The sequence below is a fragment of the Hylaeus volcanicus genome, unplaced genomic scaffold (genome assembly GCF_026283585.1).
Source record: "Hylaeus volcanicus isolate JK05 unplaced genomic scaffold, UHH_iyHylVolc1.0_haploid 12237, whole genome shotgun sequence".
Classification (NCBI taxonomy): Eukaryota; Metazoa; Arthropoda; class Insecta; order Hymenoptera; family Colletidae; genus Hylaeus; species Hylaeus volcanicus.
Genome location: NW_026533172.1, coordinates 932,384 through 950,905, shown reverse-complemented (window position 1 = coordinate 950,905; position 18,522 = coordinate 932,384). Strand labels below are relative to the sequence as shown.

Sequence of the window (18,522 nt, the reverse complement as noted above, 5' to 3'; positions counted from 1 at the left end):
CGAATAAGCTGGGCACATTTGCTGTAACAAATCTGGTATAGTGGAAATCGTGTCTTTTAAACCACAGTGATAGAGTCGTGCCTTATAAAAAGCAGTGGTTATTTCGCGTTAAGAGTCGTGCGCCTTACAACGTAAAATTAAATTATCCAATTTTTAAGGCTACGATAACATGGATTCTAACAATGATGAAACCTTTGATCAAGTCGCCTCTGGTGCATCACATACTTATCCTCAACAAGCAGGAGCTATAAAGAAAAATAGTTTCTGTATGTTGAAAGGAAAGCCTTGCAAGGTTGTCGATTATTCAACATCCAAAACTGGAAAGCATGGCCATGCTAAAGCTCATATTGTTGGACTTGACATATTTACTGGAAAAAAGTATGAAGATATGTGTCCTACATCTCATAATATGGAAATTCCTTTAGTGAAGCGGGCTGAATATCAGCTTATTAATATAGATGATGGTTTTGTAACTTTATTGAACGAAGGTGGTGAAACAAAAGATGATTTGCGTTTACCAACTGATTCCGAAGGAAATCATGATGAAGTTGCCAAAAAAATTTCGGAACTCTTCGAAAGCGGAAGCACCGTATTGGTATCGGTTATATCTGCTTGTGGTATGGAAAAAATTGTTGGCTATAAGGTCATTGATTCTTAATTTGTTTATTTGTTATTGTATACAAACTTTTCTTCTTGTTTAACACCTTACACATTTCTATTATTTAAACCTTTCTATTTCAATTTTCAATTAAGTGTCAATAACAAAACATTAAAGCAAACCTATCGATTGCTTTTTCTGTACTGTATCAAGCTTTAAACTTTTACAGATCTTGTTAGAATTTTTTCATGGATGCGAACAGATAAATTGACATTTAGTAATTGCACATAGTTGAATAAGAAAAAAGTTCATAAACATAGTCTTTGTCGTTAAAGAATCCAGTTGGTTTTAGTAAACAATTTGAATAAGTATGCAATTTCTATCAATTTTTGACTGTTGAATAAACCGGAATAATAAATTAAACTAATTATCTTGATGTTTGAAAAAAGTTGTCAATGCTTATAGTACGGAAACATTAAACATCTCGAGAAATTCCTCAATCGTATAAGTTCTATTTTCTTATTAGTTATACAAAGAAAAACAAGCTAAACACTTGAAGAAAATAGTAATATACATATGAACATTTTTTTTACGTCTTGATAAATCACAATGCAAGCTTTTTTAAAAAAACATGTGTTACTGGTAAAACTCATCCACATTTTATTTAGATTTTTTTTATATCGCAAAAGATTCGTGTTTTGAGTCAAGAACAATAACACCTGTTGATGGATTGATAGGACCGTTTCTCTCGTTTTTTCCAATACTTAGTGAGCTTGACCAAGCAGTTTTAGATCTAAATAACAATTTTATGAATCCGTGCAGTATTGCAAATTTACCTTGTTTTTTCGTCATTATTAGATCCTTTCACAAACCAATCGACATCGCATATAGAAGCCCATTGACTCTACAGTTAAAGAACAGAGAAAACATTTATAAACCTTCTCAGGCATCCATGTATTTATGCACAATATACTCTACGAATAGTATCGATTTTCGTGCAACACTGAATTAACATTTTAGATTCATTTTACTTTTTCCTCTATAGAAAATCCTGTGAAATCTGTCGCTGGAGAACATTTCCCTGAGTAGTCATTTGGTGCAATACAAAGAGCACCTCCAGGGTTTTCCCATCTACAAAAAAAAAGTTTTTTTTCTAGGTCAAAGAAAAATTAAAATAATTTTAGAAATATATTCTAGCACAACCAACTTAATTTTACCTTTTCGGGCAATTGTACCTAGCATTCAGAGCAGTACTATGAATACAAGGCCAGTCTACTTCACAGCTAATAGAAAAGTTTTCCTTCACAGTATAAGAAGCTCTTTTTAGTGAAGTCGCAGCACAAGGACCCTTATAATCTAATATTGAGATTAGAATGGATGCATTTTAGAAAATCAAAGGTTTATTATTCATTTTACACCTGATGGAGGAACACACATTTCTTCGACTGAACGCTCCCACTAGACAAGAAGGCCTAACATAAATAAGTACGTGACAAAATTAGCATCTAGTACGTTTAATGGGCATAATCTTTCATAATCTGGAAAACAATACAATTGCAAATACTTACAGATAAGTATTTTTCGTACCCCTAATACATTGTCCGATATGCCACCACTATCCAATGAAATACAGCAACATAACAGCAAAAATTTTAGTTTTGTAAGAAATCGTTTTTAGCAATGCTATAAAAGTATTGAACGTATTAAACTAAAATGCTTTTTTTTAACTCAAATAGATGAACTATAAAACGTAACAAGCCAATCAATGAGTATTCTTTTGATACAACAACGATTTATTCGTTGTTCTATTCATAGTAAATAAAAGGCAGACGAAGATAAATAAATAATTTTATTGATTATTAGGTTATAGCTTTTCAGTATATGCTTTGATACCTTTTGTAACCATACACGAGCAACTCCCTTCAGCATATCATTAAACTGCTGCATTCCTTCATAGGAAGCTAAACGTGCCCCTCCTTGTGTTTCAGTCTGTAAATGAAATAAATTATATACTTTATACAACTTTAACAAGCACCTTTTCAAGAACCTTGTCAACGATTGACTCAACGTTTACATTCTCCTTGTGTGGTACTGTCTCATTATGGCTTTTGACAGCGTTTTCTTTTTTTTTATTTTCCTCGTCGTGTTCGTTTTGAAAGGCTTGTAGTGAATTTTCTTCATCTTGTATAAGCCCCACTGATTTTAAAACAAAAATAACTTTTAACAAGTTTTAAGCTGTCCCTACCGATGCCTTTAGGTTGTAAGCTTCTCCATCGCCAAAGAACATCTTGTTTATTTTTAATGTCATGTTTTGTAGTACGTTGAAATTTCATTCTAAGATCGGTTAAAACAAATTAAAAACACTGATAATCTATACATCATCAAATTACGGAATAGAACAAGTTAAAAAACAATCGCTAAAAATTAAAGGTGAATTTAAGAAAATCATCCGCAGGTTGTAATTCTTATCTATTAATAAACAAATAAAATTTGATCTTCTACTTTAATATCACACAACCACTCACTATGTGTATGAAAATTCACCAAATTCTCTATCACATTCGGCTGATTCAATATCTGATATTAAACAAACATTTTCATATATAATAAACACTTTAGCATGGTAAAAATTAGACTAAACACAAACGGAACAATAAAAACAACGCACTTCTCTTTTAAATTTTTCCAAATCTGGATATAAACGGATACTCTCAATAGATTCAAGCGCACATTCTTAAAAATGTTTCACCATATGACTACTATAAGCGTGGAAGGCGTACCGTTTTTACTACTCCTACGAAAATTAGGCAAAATAAATTCGCTATAGTTATTATTAAGAAAAACAACTTGTTTACTTTCAACTCCCATCTAATAAATGCTTCGATTTCAATTTAGCTTTATATATAATGTTTACCTTGATCGTAAATACAAGATTTGTATTTTTTTTTGGATAGCATATACGATAAGGAATGGTTTCTCTCGCATGATTACCGTTTCTTTGCATAAATCGGTCTATGTTGCTAGAATTATAGAAGACAACCCTAGGATGGTGTTTATTTGAAACATAAACTGTCGCATTAACGCGATACACGGAATTTGTAGGAACCATTCGACTTAGTGGCATATTAAATTCAATAGCATAATCACCACTATTTTCGAAAGATGGGTTTTTATTAACAAAAACCCGCACTAAAGAACATTTTTATAATATAAAGGGTTATGGAATCTATTATAAATTACCTTCAGCGTCTTTATTATGTGAAAATCTGTATATAGGGATGTTGCTACCAGGAAGAACATCTAAATAAGATGTTTTTTTTTTTTTTTTTTTTTTTTTTCTCTTGCTCGTTGTTTGTGGTATTTTTTTTAAAGTAACCTTCGTAAAAAAAAAAATTTATGCACTAAGAAATTAGAATATATTTTTCTTTATTTAACGAAGCTTACTTTTCGTCTCAAATAATGTATTAAGTAAAAAGCCGTTTTGTTTTAAGATCGTTTCTATTGGACCATTTTTTAATTGATGCAACACAGATGTTGCATTATTGTGAACGGGTTCATTATTAATTGGAGCTTCAACTACTTGGTTGTTTGGATTTGCGTGAAACGTCATGTCTTTTTTTGAATTTTGATGTTCGGATTGGAAATCACCCACAGTTTTACTTTGAGGTTTTGCTTGGTGCAATATTAAAATCTGGTTTTTTGGCTCTTCATTTTTTTGCTCAACGTCGAATGATTGCAATCTCGAGACCTTCTTATTATTTAAAAAATCGTTCAAAGAGTTTAATTCCTGTAGAAGTTCTTCTATGTCAGCCTTGGAATACAAACCCGGAACGGTTTTCTCATTTGGACGATTCCCCTTATGCAAGGAGTTTCCACCTCTACTTACTAAGGGTAGCCCTGCATTTTCCTTGTGCTCAAGCCGCGTGTTTGCTTTTTTGGTAAGACTTTTATTTTTTACCCTTTTATTCAATTTAGGTACCAATCCATTCTTTGATAACCTTTCTTTCTACAAAAGTTCATTCCAAAAACTACTGGTACACCATATAAGTTCTTACATTATTTGTTTTAGAATCAATTACATCGTATGTAACATTTGCCTTCCTTTTTATAACAGTTTCTGACTTTTTCAGAAGTGGTGGCAATAAACGTGTTCGTGATTCTGGTGGAGCTGCGTGAATAGGAGGTAGATTATTCTCATCTGTATTATAACTTAAGCTGTAGGTTTTTGGTTTTATCGTTAGTTGTAAAGAAGAATGAAAAGAAATAATACTAACATGCAAATAAATTAGTTTGCATAAAAATCCTACACGCTTCATTTTAATGACTACTGATCAGTTTTCAATCTTTGAGCTACCGACCTGTGTAAGATTTTTTCGAATTTCTTCATCTTGATTTTTTTCAGATATGTCTGTTGCTATTGAAGCAATAAAAAACAACTAGTTTTTTTTTATAACATGTTATTTTAGTTTTAAAGTTTACGTTAAAACTAATTGTACAGAAAAACAACATTGTTGAGATTGAAAATTCTCACTTATTTATTCTCTTCCTTTAGCAGAAAAATACGTCAACCTTTTTTTATGTATTCAGCTTGTCATATTAGAATTTACGATTTTAATAGACAACTAAATTTTCCTTACTTAAAATCCTCGAAATTTTTTCGTTTTACCATATTGTTAATTTTTTTTATACAAAAATTTTTTTATCTCAGTAGATGACTTTTCACGTCGTGACTTTTGGAAACAGCTGGAACGAACAAGAAAAAAAAGCACTTGGTAGAGAAGATAATGTTCTATGAATTTAATACCTATTTAATATTATTTGAAAGATACAAAAACAGAGTAGTGTTAATATTTTTTTTCTTACAGTTACATTAGGTTTTCGATTGATATGGATGTTATAAATGGTATATTCTTCCCAAACATATTCATCTCTTGACCGATTTTACCACTGCACCAAGTCATAGTAATTCGTATCCAACGTTTTTTATACTATAATAAACAATTTAAAAAAATTTTGAAAAAAAAAATGAAATATTGCTAGAAGTGACGACCTGTAAAACATAAGACACGGAGTGTTCTGAGAATATAATGAAAAAATTAGTTTTTTAGTAACCCATAATAAAACAACAGAAGTTTTCAATGGAACTTCCAGACTGACTTTATTGTATATCAATCACTAAAAGCAGGATAAAAATAATTTACGTCTGCTTGAAATCAGGGTTCTATGAAATTGGTTATTAACCAAAATGTGAATAAGTTGTGATATATGAATTGAATTAACCAGAAGACATGATAATTTTTGTATAGCATAATGCATTACTGTGAAGTTTTGTTAAATTTAGGATAACAAGAATTTTCAGACTGACGACTCAAGTAAATAGTCTTGTAGCCAAGTACAAAAAAAGAAATGTATGAGTCATTTATATATTTAGTAACTACCTATGTGAATCAAATAATTATTAACGGTAAATAATGTACTAAGTTGATCCCTAGCATTCAATTGTTAGAGCATGAGTAAGGTCTATACAATTTATCGTTCGGTTTTACAGCGTATCTACAAAGCAAATATTGAATAAATTGACAGTTTTGTTGTTGCCCAAGAAGATCATCACTAGCGCCTAATTCGCATACTTTAAGAGAAGCTTAGATAAATTACTAGAGAGCAAACTAATGCTAATTTCGGTTTTTCAGATTTTACAGTACTCCAAAGGTTTGATATTTTGCATAGTCTACAGAAACTACTCATTTTTTCCCTTATACGTAGCAACTCATGAATTTAAAGTCCGAATAAAGGACTATATTTTTTTAACATGTGCAACGGTCCTGAAATTTTTTTTGAAATGTTTTTTTCTTCTTTTTTTTCAATGAAGTATCAACGGAAATACGGATTCAATATCTGATGTGTTAATCTGTATAAAAAAAAAATTAGGCAGATAACTATAGTTTTTAAAATATTTTAAGTTTGGGAAAGTTAGTAGTTGTAGATTTTTCTGCTTGCGACTAAGTTGATATCAGTGGAATGCATATTTTTAACACTTCGTAAGTATCTACGTGTCATACCTCACTGCAAGATTGTAAGAGAATTTCGATGAATTCTTATACGCCAGTTTTTCAATTTGATCTAAGGTTTCCTGTATAGCTCGAATTCAAAAAAAAAATGGTGGTTACAAACGCATCAGATGGACTTCTTGTCGGCTGATAAATTCCTCAAACCCTTGAATTTCTTCCAGAGTTCGTGTGTATTTACCCAGGAAAAAAAACACCGTGTCGAATTACGTTTTAAAAAAAATAAAACCTTTTCAATTAAAATTTACTAGGACATTCACACGGCGTCCCTGTTTTTACGAAAATCGAAGTTGCTATCTCACTATCCTTTCCGTCAGCGCATAATGTCCGTATACCCCGTTAGCTTCGCACATTTTCCAACAACCAAACACACCAGAAATTAGTGTTTTTACCGTAAGTTGTTGTTCGCTATTTTTATTGCTTCATTTTGCGTGATTTTTAAACACGTACTCGCGTAGGTTAATAATCAGTAACTTCATGTTTTTATGTTATTCTGTCAAGCACATAGATTCTTGAAGTGGTTCATGTCAGCCTTGCCTCGGAAATCCGTAGTTAGACCCTCTACATGTCTCTGATTAAATTTCTTCATTAACTTGGAGCTTTATAGTACGTCACGCAAGCGTTGCGTAGCTTTTCTTAGCATTGATTTTCTATTTGTACAACTACTGAAAATTGTGGGCGTCGTAAAGCTTCAAGAGTTTTGAATAGTGACGCTGGATCACGGGTAGCCTCACAGTAGAAAGCATCTACTTTGTATTAATGATTTCCTTTCTAGTCAAATAAGAGTTTTGTACGGTCTCCCTAGATGCCTAACTTTAGGAATATGAGAAGTATAAAGAATTACTGAAATGTTTTTTTGTGTAATTAAAATTAAAAAAATAATTCTAATCAAAAATTAATAACACTGATACTTTTTAATTTTCCGAAGTTGGATTCAATCAATTTTAAAAGTATTTGAAGCTCACTTAGGTGATATATAAATGATTTATGACTTCAGTTCAAATACGTTATAGTTTGTGTCAGATGTGAATGAATACGTTACCGAATTCCTTTCATATCTTGATTAATTAAAATTCATTGTTCTGTAGATATATACAAATTCCTCTTTATCTAGGATTTCCGTAAAAAACAGTATAGATGGAAACCTGTTGCTTTTTAGGTTCTTATTCAAACTTGTTAAGGTGTGCAGTCAAAAATTAAACGATTAAACGATTAAACCGTTAAGTTTTAATTTTTTTGAATCAAGTGACACTTTTCCAGTTTACACAAATGAAAGAAAAAGTATTTTTTTTTTCAAATTACTGAAAACATTTCTAAACTATGACTATACAAGTTTTTACTCGTCTTTTTTTGATCTTGTTTTGTTATAAGGAACCAGTACGCTAAAATATAAAATTTTTGGCAATAACTTCAAGTATTCCTAACAACTGTAATGACCATTCTAGTAATTTAAGTAATAGTATTACAACAATTATAATACTATATAGGTTATCAAATAGATCATAAATTGACAAAACGTAGTTCAGAATTTTTGAGTTACGTGAATTTGATACTATATGCAATAATGCTTAAAAAAAAAACAGCTAAATTCTTGAAATGCATTTGAAATAATAAGTCATTTAATTTTTTTTAATACAGCGTATTGAAAAATGCGTAATCTTTTATACCTTTCAAGAAAATTCCAATAGAATGTTGATTCGACCTTACACAGACAAACACTTCTAATATATAAGCGTTAAACTGAGTTTTAAAAAAAAACGTATCATTTCGTTTGGACAAAAAATGACTGTAAAAAACGCTATCAATTTAATATTTTTTTTTAATCAGATTATATCAATAATAATAAAATAATTTTAACGGTTATAAGAAATTTACGTGATTAATTGAAGAATCTAGATCATGTCGTCACTGCTATTCTTTCTACATTTTCTACATTGGTTTCATTATAAATTTATTGCTGTAATAAATTGAAATACAAATTTATTGAAAGAAAACGAAAGAGAGTTAAATCATGACGAACGTCGTTATAAACTTTTTGGGTTAAAAGTTTGCGCCAAGAGTCTATGTGGCATAACTATTTAATTCTTTTGCAATCCACTCTGCAAAAAACGCGAAAAATTTAAAATTCTATTTCTCCGTTTAACTAAAAACATCAAGATAAAACATTTTAAAATAAAAACTGCAAAAAATTTAAAAAAAATTGCTTTCGCATTTTGTAATTAATCTTAAATGTTACAACATAAGGCAGCCTTACAGCCTATACGTAAGGTAAACAACATAAATTTTTAACATTTTTTTTTTCAATAAAAAAACACTAAAAAACTCATTACTCTCATAAAATAATTTTATCACACTCCTAAACATTTTCTCAATATATGAATACAAGAACCAATGTAAACTGTTTTCCCTACATATTCTTTCTCCTTAATTCTTTTACGTAGTTAAAATATATCATATCACTGCGAATACACTAATATGTAATGAATTTTTTGTTGTTTTTATTAATAAAAAAAAACGTCATATTTACTTCTTAGAAAAAAAAATTCTATTTAGTATTTTAATCACGATTATAGTTTGAAATGGATTGAGACAAAGGAAACGCCGCGAAAACAAAAATTCTGATTGTCGATATACTACATTGTTATTGTTTGATTTTCAAAATAAAACGAAGTGTCAACACTAACTTTGCTATAAATGTGTCGTCATTGAGAATTCAGTGAAAATGTTTATTCACGCTTTTCCCTGTTTAAATATATGGTGTGGACAAATTGTTAGGTCTACACTACTTAAGTCAAAGGGTTATGAAGGACTATGGTTGTAAGTACATAAGAAAACTGTTATTGAAAGTATTCGTAATGTGACATTCGTTTTTTTAAACCGAAACATAGATAAGCATGATATTAAACAATAATGAACAAATTTTTATATATTTATTTACTTGTATGTCTAAATATATTGAATCGTTGTAGATTCATTTCCTTTTAACACTTTTTTTCTATAGAACATAAAAAAAAAATAATTTAAATCCGACTTTAACAAAAAATATTAATCCTTTAGATATATTATATTTACTTTATTGCAGCATTTTTTGGATGTGATGAACGTTCTCAATATCGTTTTACCCTTAAATTTATTGCTACGTCAACATGATACTATTTTAAGTTTCAGGAATCAAAGAAACATGTCCAATATCTATTATATAAACAATGTTCGAACTGCAATAAAGACATGGCTGTGCACCCATAAATTCCAAAAGTATGACTATAAATCTTTGAAAGAAACACTGGACAAAGATGACCTTTTGCCAATATATTTTGTGTTAAAAAGGAACCATACGCTGTTGTGTTGAAACAACATGGAAAATAGACTGCGTCTCTTCCAATCGTTGAGTTTCAGTATGGATTAAATCACCAACAGCTAATACTACATTGACAAAGTCCTAAAATATGTGTGGTAACAATGTTAATACTGGTGCTTACTAAAAAAATTATTAATGCATGTTTTTGTAAAAGAGCTTTAAGGACTACAAAAACATAATTAAATTTTAATGATACATAAAATAAGCTTTATTACATTTTCAAAAGAATAACTATAAATTTTTAAAACGAGTCAAACGTGTTGTTAATAATTTACACAATTAAAATTTTGTTTTTTGTTTTTTCATCAAGGTTGATAGTTCAAACCAGTTACAGTGATGTCCCTGGGTCATAACAACAAAGAAACAGAAATGTGCTGCTAAAGTCGTTCTACTTTCTTCATCTGCTTTACCATCATGGGCTTAAAGAAACCACACGGTATCGGCGCCGCACGTAAATTACGCAATCGTCGTCGTACGCAGAGATGGGCAGATAAAGATTATAAGAAGGCGCATTTGGGAACACGATGGAAGTCAAATCCATTTGGAGGTTCATCCCATGCTAAGGGAATCGTTGTTGAAAAGCTAGGAATTGAATCTAAACAGGTTTTTACTAAATTTTTTTTGTAGACCTGCTTAATTGAAATTTTTTTTTAGCCTAACTCTGCTATTCGTAAATGTGTTCGCGTTCAATTGATTAAAAACGGAAAAAAAGTTACAGCTTTCGTACCACGGGATGGTTGTCTTAACTTTATTGATGAAAATGATGAAGTTTTAGTTGCAGGTTTTGGTCGTAAGGGACATGCTGTTGGTGATATTCCTGGTGTTCGATTTAAAGTTGTTAAGGTTGCTGGTGTTGGTTTGTATGCATTATTTAAAGAAAAAAAGGAGAAGCCAAGAGCATAAAAAGGAGGCATAACAGTATAAAACTAAAAATGCAACAATTAATAGGTTTTTTTTAATTACGTACAAAAACCACTTTCCTAACAACACAACATTGTAAAAGCAAACTTGTTACGACAACCATTTTGCATAGTTTTCCTCACACACGCTCGAAATAACATATGATTGTTTATAATTTTTTCTGGTTAAACCATCTGTAAGATTATACTGAAACCAGTGTGTCGTTATGTTTTGAAACATCAAAGAATGTCTTTTTTATATAGAAATATAATGCAATGTGGAGTTCAGTGTTTTACTCAGGTGTGGCATTATATTCGTTGACATCTTTGTACAAGAATAAATATTTTAATTTTAGACACAAATTTTTGTTTACACAAACATATTTTATTTGTATTAAATTTTTATAAAAATAAGAAGTGTTAATTTTTAACTTAACGAGGATATGAAAAAAATTACACAGTATCGTTTATGTAGTAAAGGTATAAATTCGTGAAAAAACGTCATGCAAAAATCGTTCCAGGCTGGTACTAACTCCGTAGTTTTATTGGAAAAGGTACCCGTACTTTAGAAAAATACAGATTGCTTAAGCTAAATATTTTGTATAGAATGAGGAGTCGTTCAATGCTGCATTAAGATATGCAGGGGTGGATGCCTTATCCAAAGATAATGAAAATGTCGTTTTGGTAATAGGGAATATTTCAAAACTACCATACTGCATTCCTACATTATTAGAATCTCTTAACATTATTTTATTTCTTAGCCCGTTTTAATCTTTTAGAAGATCGTCATCGTATTTTAAAAATATTTTCAAAAGGTGTTGAAACTCCGAATTGGTAAACAATTGTCCGTAATTCACATATTCTTGTCAACGAAAAAAAACACTATTTTGTAGGGTGTCTGACAGTCTAAAAGACGTGTATACTGAAGCTCAAAAGCAAGGGGACACGTTGTTTGAGAAATTCGTTCCAGTGGCTTTAACATTAACACGCTATGATTCGGAACAAACTCTCTCGCTTCCTCTTCAAGTATTGGCATTCCAAGGGGGTTGTCTATTTAATGTATGTAGCTTTTATACCCTTAACCTAATCTTGTATTATCTATTGTACACATTAACTTTATTTCAATTCTTTTGTAACACATCAAGACATTAGAGACAGGATCCGCTGGGTCTAATAATGCAGTCGCCCATGGGTTTATAGTAGGAAACGCAACTGAAAAAGTAGTTTCTAACTTTTTCATGTCGCCATTTTATTTAATAACGCTGCGTCTTTAGAACAGTGTTGATTTATTTCATCAGTCTACAAGATACAAAAGAATAACATCATGGCCTACTGTTAAACTTCATAGAACTGCTGTGAAAATTCTTTCTAAAAAAAATATTATTAAAAAAGGAGCAGGAGCTATTGAGCGCTGTATGGAAGAAATTAAAATTGCTAAAAAAGTTTCACATGACGCTATTATACGGTAATGAATTAAGCAACATTTGGAAGGTTATACGAAACATAGGACTCCTATAACCTTAAACTATGTTTCTTTGTCAAAAGTACTCTACAGGTCTGTGAAGCCTACAATCTGATTTTTCTTGTAATGGACTTCGCTAATGCTGGTGACTTAGTTAGTGCTATCCGACAATCTGGTTGTTTTACGGAAAAGGAAGCTTGTCATATTTTCTCACAGGTCTTGTAGAACAAAGTTTCAGTTAAACTATAGAATATATAAGTTGTTCCTTACAGATTGTATCAGGCCTCACTTACCTCCACGGTCTATCTATTATTCATAGAGACATTAAGCCGGAAAACATTCTGTTACAAAAATATCCGAATTCATTGACTAACTCCATCGAAAAGTAACATTGTAATTTTTTATAAAACGCGTAAACCATCTTTAAAATAAACAACTTTTTTCTTTTTGGCAATTGAAAGTTGTCAGGCTATGCTGGCTGACTTTGGAGCTGCTGTTGACGTTAGTGATAAAACCACCTCGGTATTGAGTGGAACAGTTGGAACATTAGCATACGCTGCACCAGAGATACTGGGGGGAGCGGTAATTTCGTATTTATTTTTTCTTATAAACAATTTTATGTAAGCCTTATGAAGCAAAACCTGTGGATGTGTGGTCTTTGGGAGTAGTTTTATTTGCAATGGTATATGGAAAACTTCCTTGGACGCTTGAGAACAAAAGTATATCAGAGGCGTTTTTCGTAAGGCGTATGTTACCGAATATTCTGTAAAAAAAATGATCATCAGATACATAAAACGAAATCTTATACTATTCCTTTGGAGCGTGAAATACATGGACCCGTTTCTCGTGAATGTCGACATCTCATAACAAATCTCATAAGGCTTAACCCCTCCAACCGTATTACTTTAAACGAAATAAAAGTTAGAAATTGCATGATATAATTGGTAATTATTTCTCAACAGATGCATCCCTGGATGGTAAATAAATTTCCACCTATACGTTCTGTGAAATTTAATTGGCAAACGTATCCAATTGAAAAAAGAAAATATCCGTATGAACTACTACATTAGAATCTGTCATGAATTGTTTCATTAACGTGGAGCACTATAGTTTTTGTACCTTTTATTAAATTATTGTATATATTATTTTTTGAGAAAAAATAATTTTTTTTTTTTATTATGGTTAGAAATTTTCCTGTGGTACTTGATGAGGAAAAAATTATAGTACCCCAAACTTACCGCGTTCCAGTAAATTCAGCTTCGACTGACTCGTTATCATTTTGTGAGGTAATTTTAAAGAAAAGTAAAAATTTACCTTCGGAAAAGAATGATTATTAAAATCGAAGCAAACGTTTGTTATTGTTTTAGACAACGACAGTATCAGCTGAGGAAGCATCTTTAGACAATAATGAAGTTCATCGTGACATGCTGAAACAAGTAACAAGTTAGTAACATTTGAAAAAAACCCGTGTTATAGAAAAATTTGCAAGTAAATGTTTATATTACAGGTTCATACAATTGTACAAACGGCTCAAGTGTTGTAACTTCTGCGCAGTCTACGGATACAAAAACTACCAGGTGCAACTACAAAACGTATTCACATAGTAATTCGGAATGTTTTGAGAATGATGGAATAACTGTGCGCAAAGCAGCACGATATGCGGCACAATACATTGCAACAGCAGCTGTGGATATTTTAAGTGGTTTACGATCCATACGACGTACAAATAAAAGTGAATGCTTAGATGTAGACAAAGAAATTAATGTAAATAAACCTTGTGAAATAATTCATAAAAAGGTAAAAAAACCTGAAGAAATCTTTTCAAATAACGTGAAAACAAAATTATTATCGTTTGGAAATTCTGATTATCACTCCAACCAAGCTTTACAATCATCCTTTCGAAATAAAATGAGTCACCACGATATTTTGAAAGCCAAAATACCTCCTTTAAACATTTCACTGTATAACACAAATACATTACAAGTTCAAATATCGAAATCCAACTTACTTCGCAGTGTTGTGACTCACCGAGATAATAACAATACTATACCATATAGAAACCATCTCTATTCTCCAAAGAACGGAGGATCGAGGACTGAAAGAATACATCCATATGCATCCCCTCATTCAAACACAAATCAGCCGTGGTCCCTAACGTATGATAGGTTGATGATGACAACACCACATATTCCTTATGGGTATACTTTACGTTCATTAACTCCCAAAGCATCTCCTATATCAATGAGACAAATTTTAAGAAATACTTCATAATTTATGTGAAAGTCCTAAGAAGACCAACACAAATAGGAGTTTTCAACAAAGTATGTTACCAATCCATATTCTCGAGAAAATGGTACCATAAGAATGTTTTACAATCAAAATATGAAAAAATCATGATTGACCATTATATGTTTCAGCTCTATATTCTTATTATATATAATTTTTTGATGCACGCGCTACAATAATAAAATTAAAGAGATCCAATAAAAAATATTTAACCATTTAAACAACATTTTAAAGTATTAACAAATAATTAATGTTGTTCCATTTTATTTAAAAAAAAATTTAATAAAAATGAAATCATGTATCACAATTCTCAATACACACGATGCAAGTTATTGCTTTCAACCTTCTTATAATAGATTACAAGCTTAACTAAACAGTGAACTAAGACATAACATAATAAAAAGCTTTGAATTGTAAATAAGTCAAACACTGAAACATAGTAAACTGTTCTTTTTAATTGAAATAAAATTTTGTTTACAGTCATACAATAACACTTTTTAATTTCTTACTCAATAACTCAAGCATAAAACTAAAACATTTTTTTTTGAGATGCCACGATCAGTAACAGAAAAATAACTTGGCACATTTTGAATAAATATGTTTTTTATCTTAAGATGTATAATTAAATTTTAAAACATTTACTTGTTTAATTGAAAAAAAAAAAGATTAAACAATGTCGATTACGCAAGCCAATATTTTAGAGTTTAAGAAAAAAAAGAAACAAATCTTTTTTAGTTTGTGTTTCACACAAGAGAACGAATTTAATACTTCAAAAAAAAAAAGTTATTTTTTTTTAATTTTTAAAATGTGATTTTGTATTTTTAAAAAAGAATTCAAGAGCTCTTATCTATAGAAAGAAACATTACTTTCTCACAAAGAAGTTTCAAATTTACAAAAAAAATAAAGCAGTAACCTTCTTCATCTATATTATCCTGGCGTATAGATACATATGAGGATGTTGTCATTTACGAATATATTTTTTTTTAATAATTATTTCAGTTGTTATATAAACCACGACTAGTTATTCAATGACATGTTATAAAAAAATCCGTCTGATAATAGTCAAACTTTAGGGAAATGCACCACCAGCTCTTTAAATAATTCCTCATTATAATAATAGATTCTAGAGGAATTCGTAATGTTGTCTCGACAATTCATTAACACGAATCGCTTTAACATATCTGATAGAATAAAATATATTTGTTTGGAAATTGTTTGTGAGAGATCGTAACAAATAGTAGACTTTTTTTTTATTTGAGGGAATTACAGTGCTAACTAATTCTACGAAATTCTTTTATTTCCTCAAATAAATGGCAACTTTTTCGTAATCGAAATGACTTAACCTGTTTGAACCGTAGTCTTAACTTTTGTATCATTTATCATCCCGTGAAATTGTAAATAAATATCGTTTTTGTGTATAAAGAATACACATGCCATTATTTCTCTACTGCAATTGGAAATTACGAGGTTGACTATTCAATGTGAAAAAAGTGTCGTTTCTTTTCAAGGTTGTATAGTTTAAAAAATTTGTATTAAATGAAACACGTAAGCAAATAAACGGGATAGTCTACAGATAAAATCCCTTGCAGTGTAATGATAAATTTTTAAGAAATATCGGAAAGCGTAGTGTCAGTGAATAATTGTTTCAAAGATACCGTGGAACTAACATATAAAGCTCTGAAGAAACGTCTCACGTAATACCGTTTACAGATGCATACTAATATCCACCTGAAAATTAGTTTCGGTATTGCTGAAGATATGCAATCATACATTGAACAGCGTTTTTTCTTTCTCTCTCTAATCACCCTTAATTTTCTTTTTCTAAAAGTTATTTGTAAAAAATCTATCCAAAACAGTTTTTAGGAATTTATTATTACTATCCTTCCGACTGTTAAAAGGCGCTAAAATCTGCTTTTAAAAAATACTTTTTTATACTCCAATAATTGTAATAATATTTTAAGAAAACCACCAGTTTCTTTATCTACACTACATTATTGCAATATGTAATCTTAACTCTGTAATTCGAATTACCAATTCTACTGCGTTGCTTCAACTTTAATTTTACATTGTCTAGCGCTTACATACTATATGGATCAAAAATGTACGTAGAAAGATGTTTGATGAAACTATTTTTAAATAAATCTAAAGGTCATTTTGTCGAAAAAGAAGAAAAAAGTTTAACAGGAAAAACGCAAATTTCTTTTTATAATAGAAAGGGAAATGTTTGAATTGATGGAATAACTAAAAACATTCATCGCAATCTCACAATATATATAAATCTGCAGAAAAATCCATATGGTAACCGTAGTTTTGTAATTTTAGGAATTATACCAAAACTGTAAATGCCAATGTGTGCAATGTTAATATTTTAATTATTCAAACGTATGACTCGCTATTATTATGTAACGTACACAATTTCTGAGTTTAGTTTCACTACAGTTTTGTTATTTCTATAAGAAAACAGGCTATAAACAAAGAATTTCGTTAGTCGGTCTACAATTCCAACGTTTAGCGGATGAGGCCCTCATTATGACATAAAAGATGAAAACTTTTCACTGAAGTTTGCCTGAGTCAGTCGGCGATACTTAGTCAGGTGTTAAGCTGAAACCACATCCTACAGACGCGTCACTCATGCAACAACGAGACTATCCGTTTCTGTTATTGTTCCTTTCAAGGATAGACTGTGAAGCTGCATCATCAGTTGGGAAGAATTTTTTTATTCTGTAAAGGTTTTGGTATGTCTATAAAGTCAAAAACATGAAAAATAAAAAATAGCGCAAGCCTTATTTGAAATTATCCTTTATAACAGTTTAAATACACGAAAAATTTATTCTTTAGTTATTATATGACAACATTTTCTTACATAAAGACGTACAAACTTTTCAAGCTTTATGTTTGAAAAACTTTGTGATTATGTTTTAATTTTTTGAGAAATTCCTTCAGTTATCAAAAATATAAACAGGAGTAAATTAAATATAACTTCTTATATGATTTCATCCAGATATTTTGACGGTAAAACAAAAATGATTTCAAATTTTTTACAAAAATAACACAAATGGTAAAAAAACTTTCAAAATATTGTTTATACTGGTATTGCGTATCCGCAAAAATAATATTATTTTACTATTATTTCGTTATAGTCCTAGTGTTAGCAAAAAGATCGACATGGTGCATTTTGTTTTAATCATTAGGAAAGCTTTTATGCTTCTTTCAAATAATAAAGAAATTTTTATTAATTTCTAAAAACTGATTTTACTTGTTTATAACTACGCTCATTTGTTTTCTTGCTTTTTGAAAAAAAATTTGTAAATGTTAAAAACTAATAAAATCTTTTGTAGTATGGTATCCATGAATCATAAATACGAGAATAATAGTCTAATTTTTTTAACTGGTTTATACCAAAACGTTATTTAAAAAAAAGAATTTTCACAATGTCTTGAAGATTCAACGAGGAATACCTATTGATATGTGCAAGGTTGTAGTATAAAATTGCGTTTCTTCTTAATTGACTAGGACGCACAGTTGTCTTATTGATGCTTGTGAAACGGTGTAGAGGAAAAGTTTTAAAAGTAAAAAATTGTCTGTTTGCAAGCAAAAGATTCACCGTGACCTTTTTTTGGTGACACTAACAATCACGTAGTTAGTTAGTCCGGTAACGTAACTAAAAAAGCAAACAGATTTTTGTTTATTAAAAAAAAAAATTTCTATATTAACAATATTAGGGTTTTGACTCATTTTATGATTTAATGATACAGGATAGTATTTTTGAAAAAATCGTATTTTATCCATTTTTTTTGCGTTCTACAAACCAATTTTAATTAAAAAAAAATAATTATTTTTGAACAAAATCTGAT

General features: G+C 30.1%; 4 protein-coding genes and 1 long non-coding RNA gene across 11 annotated transcripts; 4 read left to right on the top strand and 1 right to left on the bottom strand.

The window, feature by feature from the left end:
• The first annotated feature begins 8 nt into the window (after window positions 1–8).
• LOC128884281 (eukaryotic translation initiation factor 5A-1-like) lies at window positions 9–799 on the top strand. Its single transcript, XM_054137563.1, has one exon. The coding sequence runs from the start codon at window positions 170–172 to the stop codon at window positions 656–658; it is 489 nt and encodes a 162-aa protein (XP_053993538.1). The 5' UTR covers window positions 9–169; the 3' UTR covers window positions 659–799.
• Window positions 800–1,009: 210 nt separating this feature from the next.
• Window positions 1,010–5,300, bottom strand: LOC128884279 (uncharacterized). Of its 7 annotated transcripts, none has more exons than XM_054137558.1 (18): window positions 4,654–5,300; window positions 4,043–4,604; window positions 3,839–3,974; window positions 3,513–3,787; window positions 3,379–3,466; window positions 3,267–3,331; window positions 3,124–3,175; window positions 2,989–3,067; window positions 2,844–2,932; window positions 2,634–2,794; window positions 2,492–2,587; window positions 2,186–2,213; window positions 2,111–2,136; window positions 2,017–2,056; window positions 1,816–1,954; window positions 1,630–1,729; window positions 1,435–1,502; window positions 1,010–1,391 (listed from the first exon to the last, which is right to left on the bottom strand). In XM_054137558.1, the coding sequence occupies exons 4-18, from the start codon at window positions 3,720–3,722 to the stop codon at window positions 1,274–1,276; spliced, it is 1,359 nt and encodes a 452-aa protein (XP_053993533.1). In that variant the 5' UTR covers window positions 3,723–3,787; window positions 3,839–3,974; window positions 4,043–4,604; window positions 4,654–5,300; the 3' UTR covers window positions 1,010–1,273. The 7 variants fall into 7 exon arrangements, 6 of the variants coding, with proteins under 6 accessions (XP_053993533.1, XP_053993530.1, XP_053993532.1 ...); XM_054137555.1 differs by lacking the exon at window positions 2,111–2,136 and having other exon boundaries at window positions 2,015–2,070; window positions 2,167–2,213; window positions 4,654–4,901; window positions 4,957–5,300; XM_054137557.1 differs by lacking the exon at window positions 2,111–2,136 and having other exon boundaries at window positions 2,015–2,070; window positions 2,167–2,213; window positions 4,043–4,600.
• Window positions 4,840–7,563, top strand: LOC128884284 (uncharacterized). The gene is made up of 4 exons (XR_008459332.1): window positions 4,840–4,960; window positions 5,307–5,370; window positions 5,464–7,387; window positions 7,439–7,563. It is a non-coding gene; the product is annotated as an uncharacterized LOC128884284 (long non-coding RNA).
• Window positions 7,564–10,294: 2,731 nt separating this feature from the next.
• LOC128883648 (40S ribosomal protein S23-like) lies at window positions 10,295–11,044 on the top strand. Its single transcript, XM_054136224.1, has 2 exons — window positions 10,295–10,624; window positions 10,676–11,044. Exons 1-2 carry the CDS (start codon window positions 10,436–10,438, stop codon window positions 10,922–10,924), a joined length of 438 nt encoding a protein of 145 aa, XP_053992199.1. The 5' UTR covers window positions 10,295–10,435; the 3' UTR covers window positions 10,925–11,044.
• A 248-nt stretch (window positions 11,045–11,292) lies between these two features.
• Window positions 11,293–14,904, top strand: LOC128883647 (5'-AMP-activated serine/threonine-protein kinase catalytic subunit alpha-like). Its single transcript, XM_054136223.1, has 15 exons — window positions 11,293–11,474; window positions 11,527–11,604; window positions 11,654–11,754; window positions 11,814–11,979; window positions 12,066–12,140; window positions 12,195–12,385; window positions 12,466–12,598; window positions 12,655–12,767; window positions 12,844–12,964; window positions 13,008–13,121; window positions 13,168–13,302; window positions 13,345–13,433; window positions 13,569–13,668; window positions 13,750–13,825; window positions 13,890–14,904. The coding sequence occupies exons 1-15, from the start codon at window positions 11,424–11,426 to the stop codon at window positions 14,651–14,653; spliced, it is 2,307 nt and encodes a 768-aa protein (XP_053992198.1). The 5' UTR covers window positions 11,293–11,423; the 3' UTR covers window positions 14,654–14,904.
• The last annotated feature ends 3,618 nt before the right edge of the window (window positions 14,905–18,522 follow it).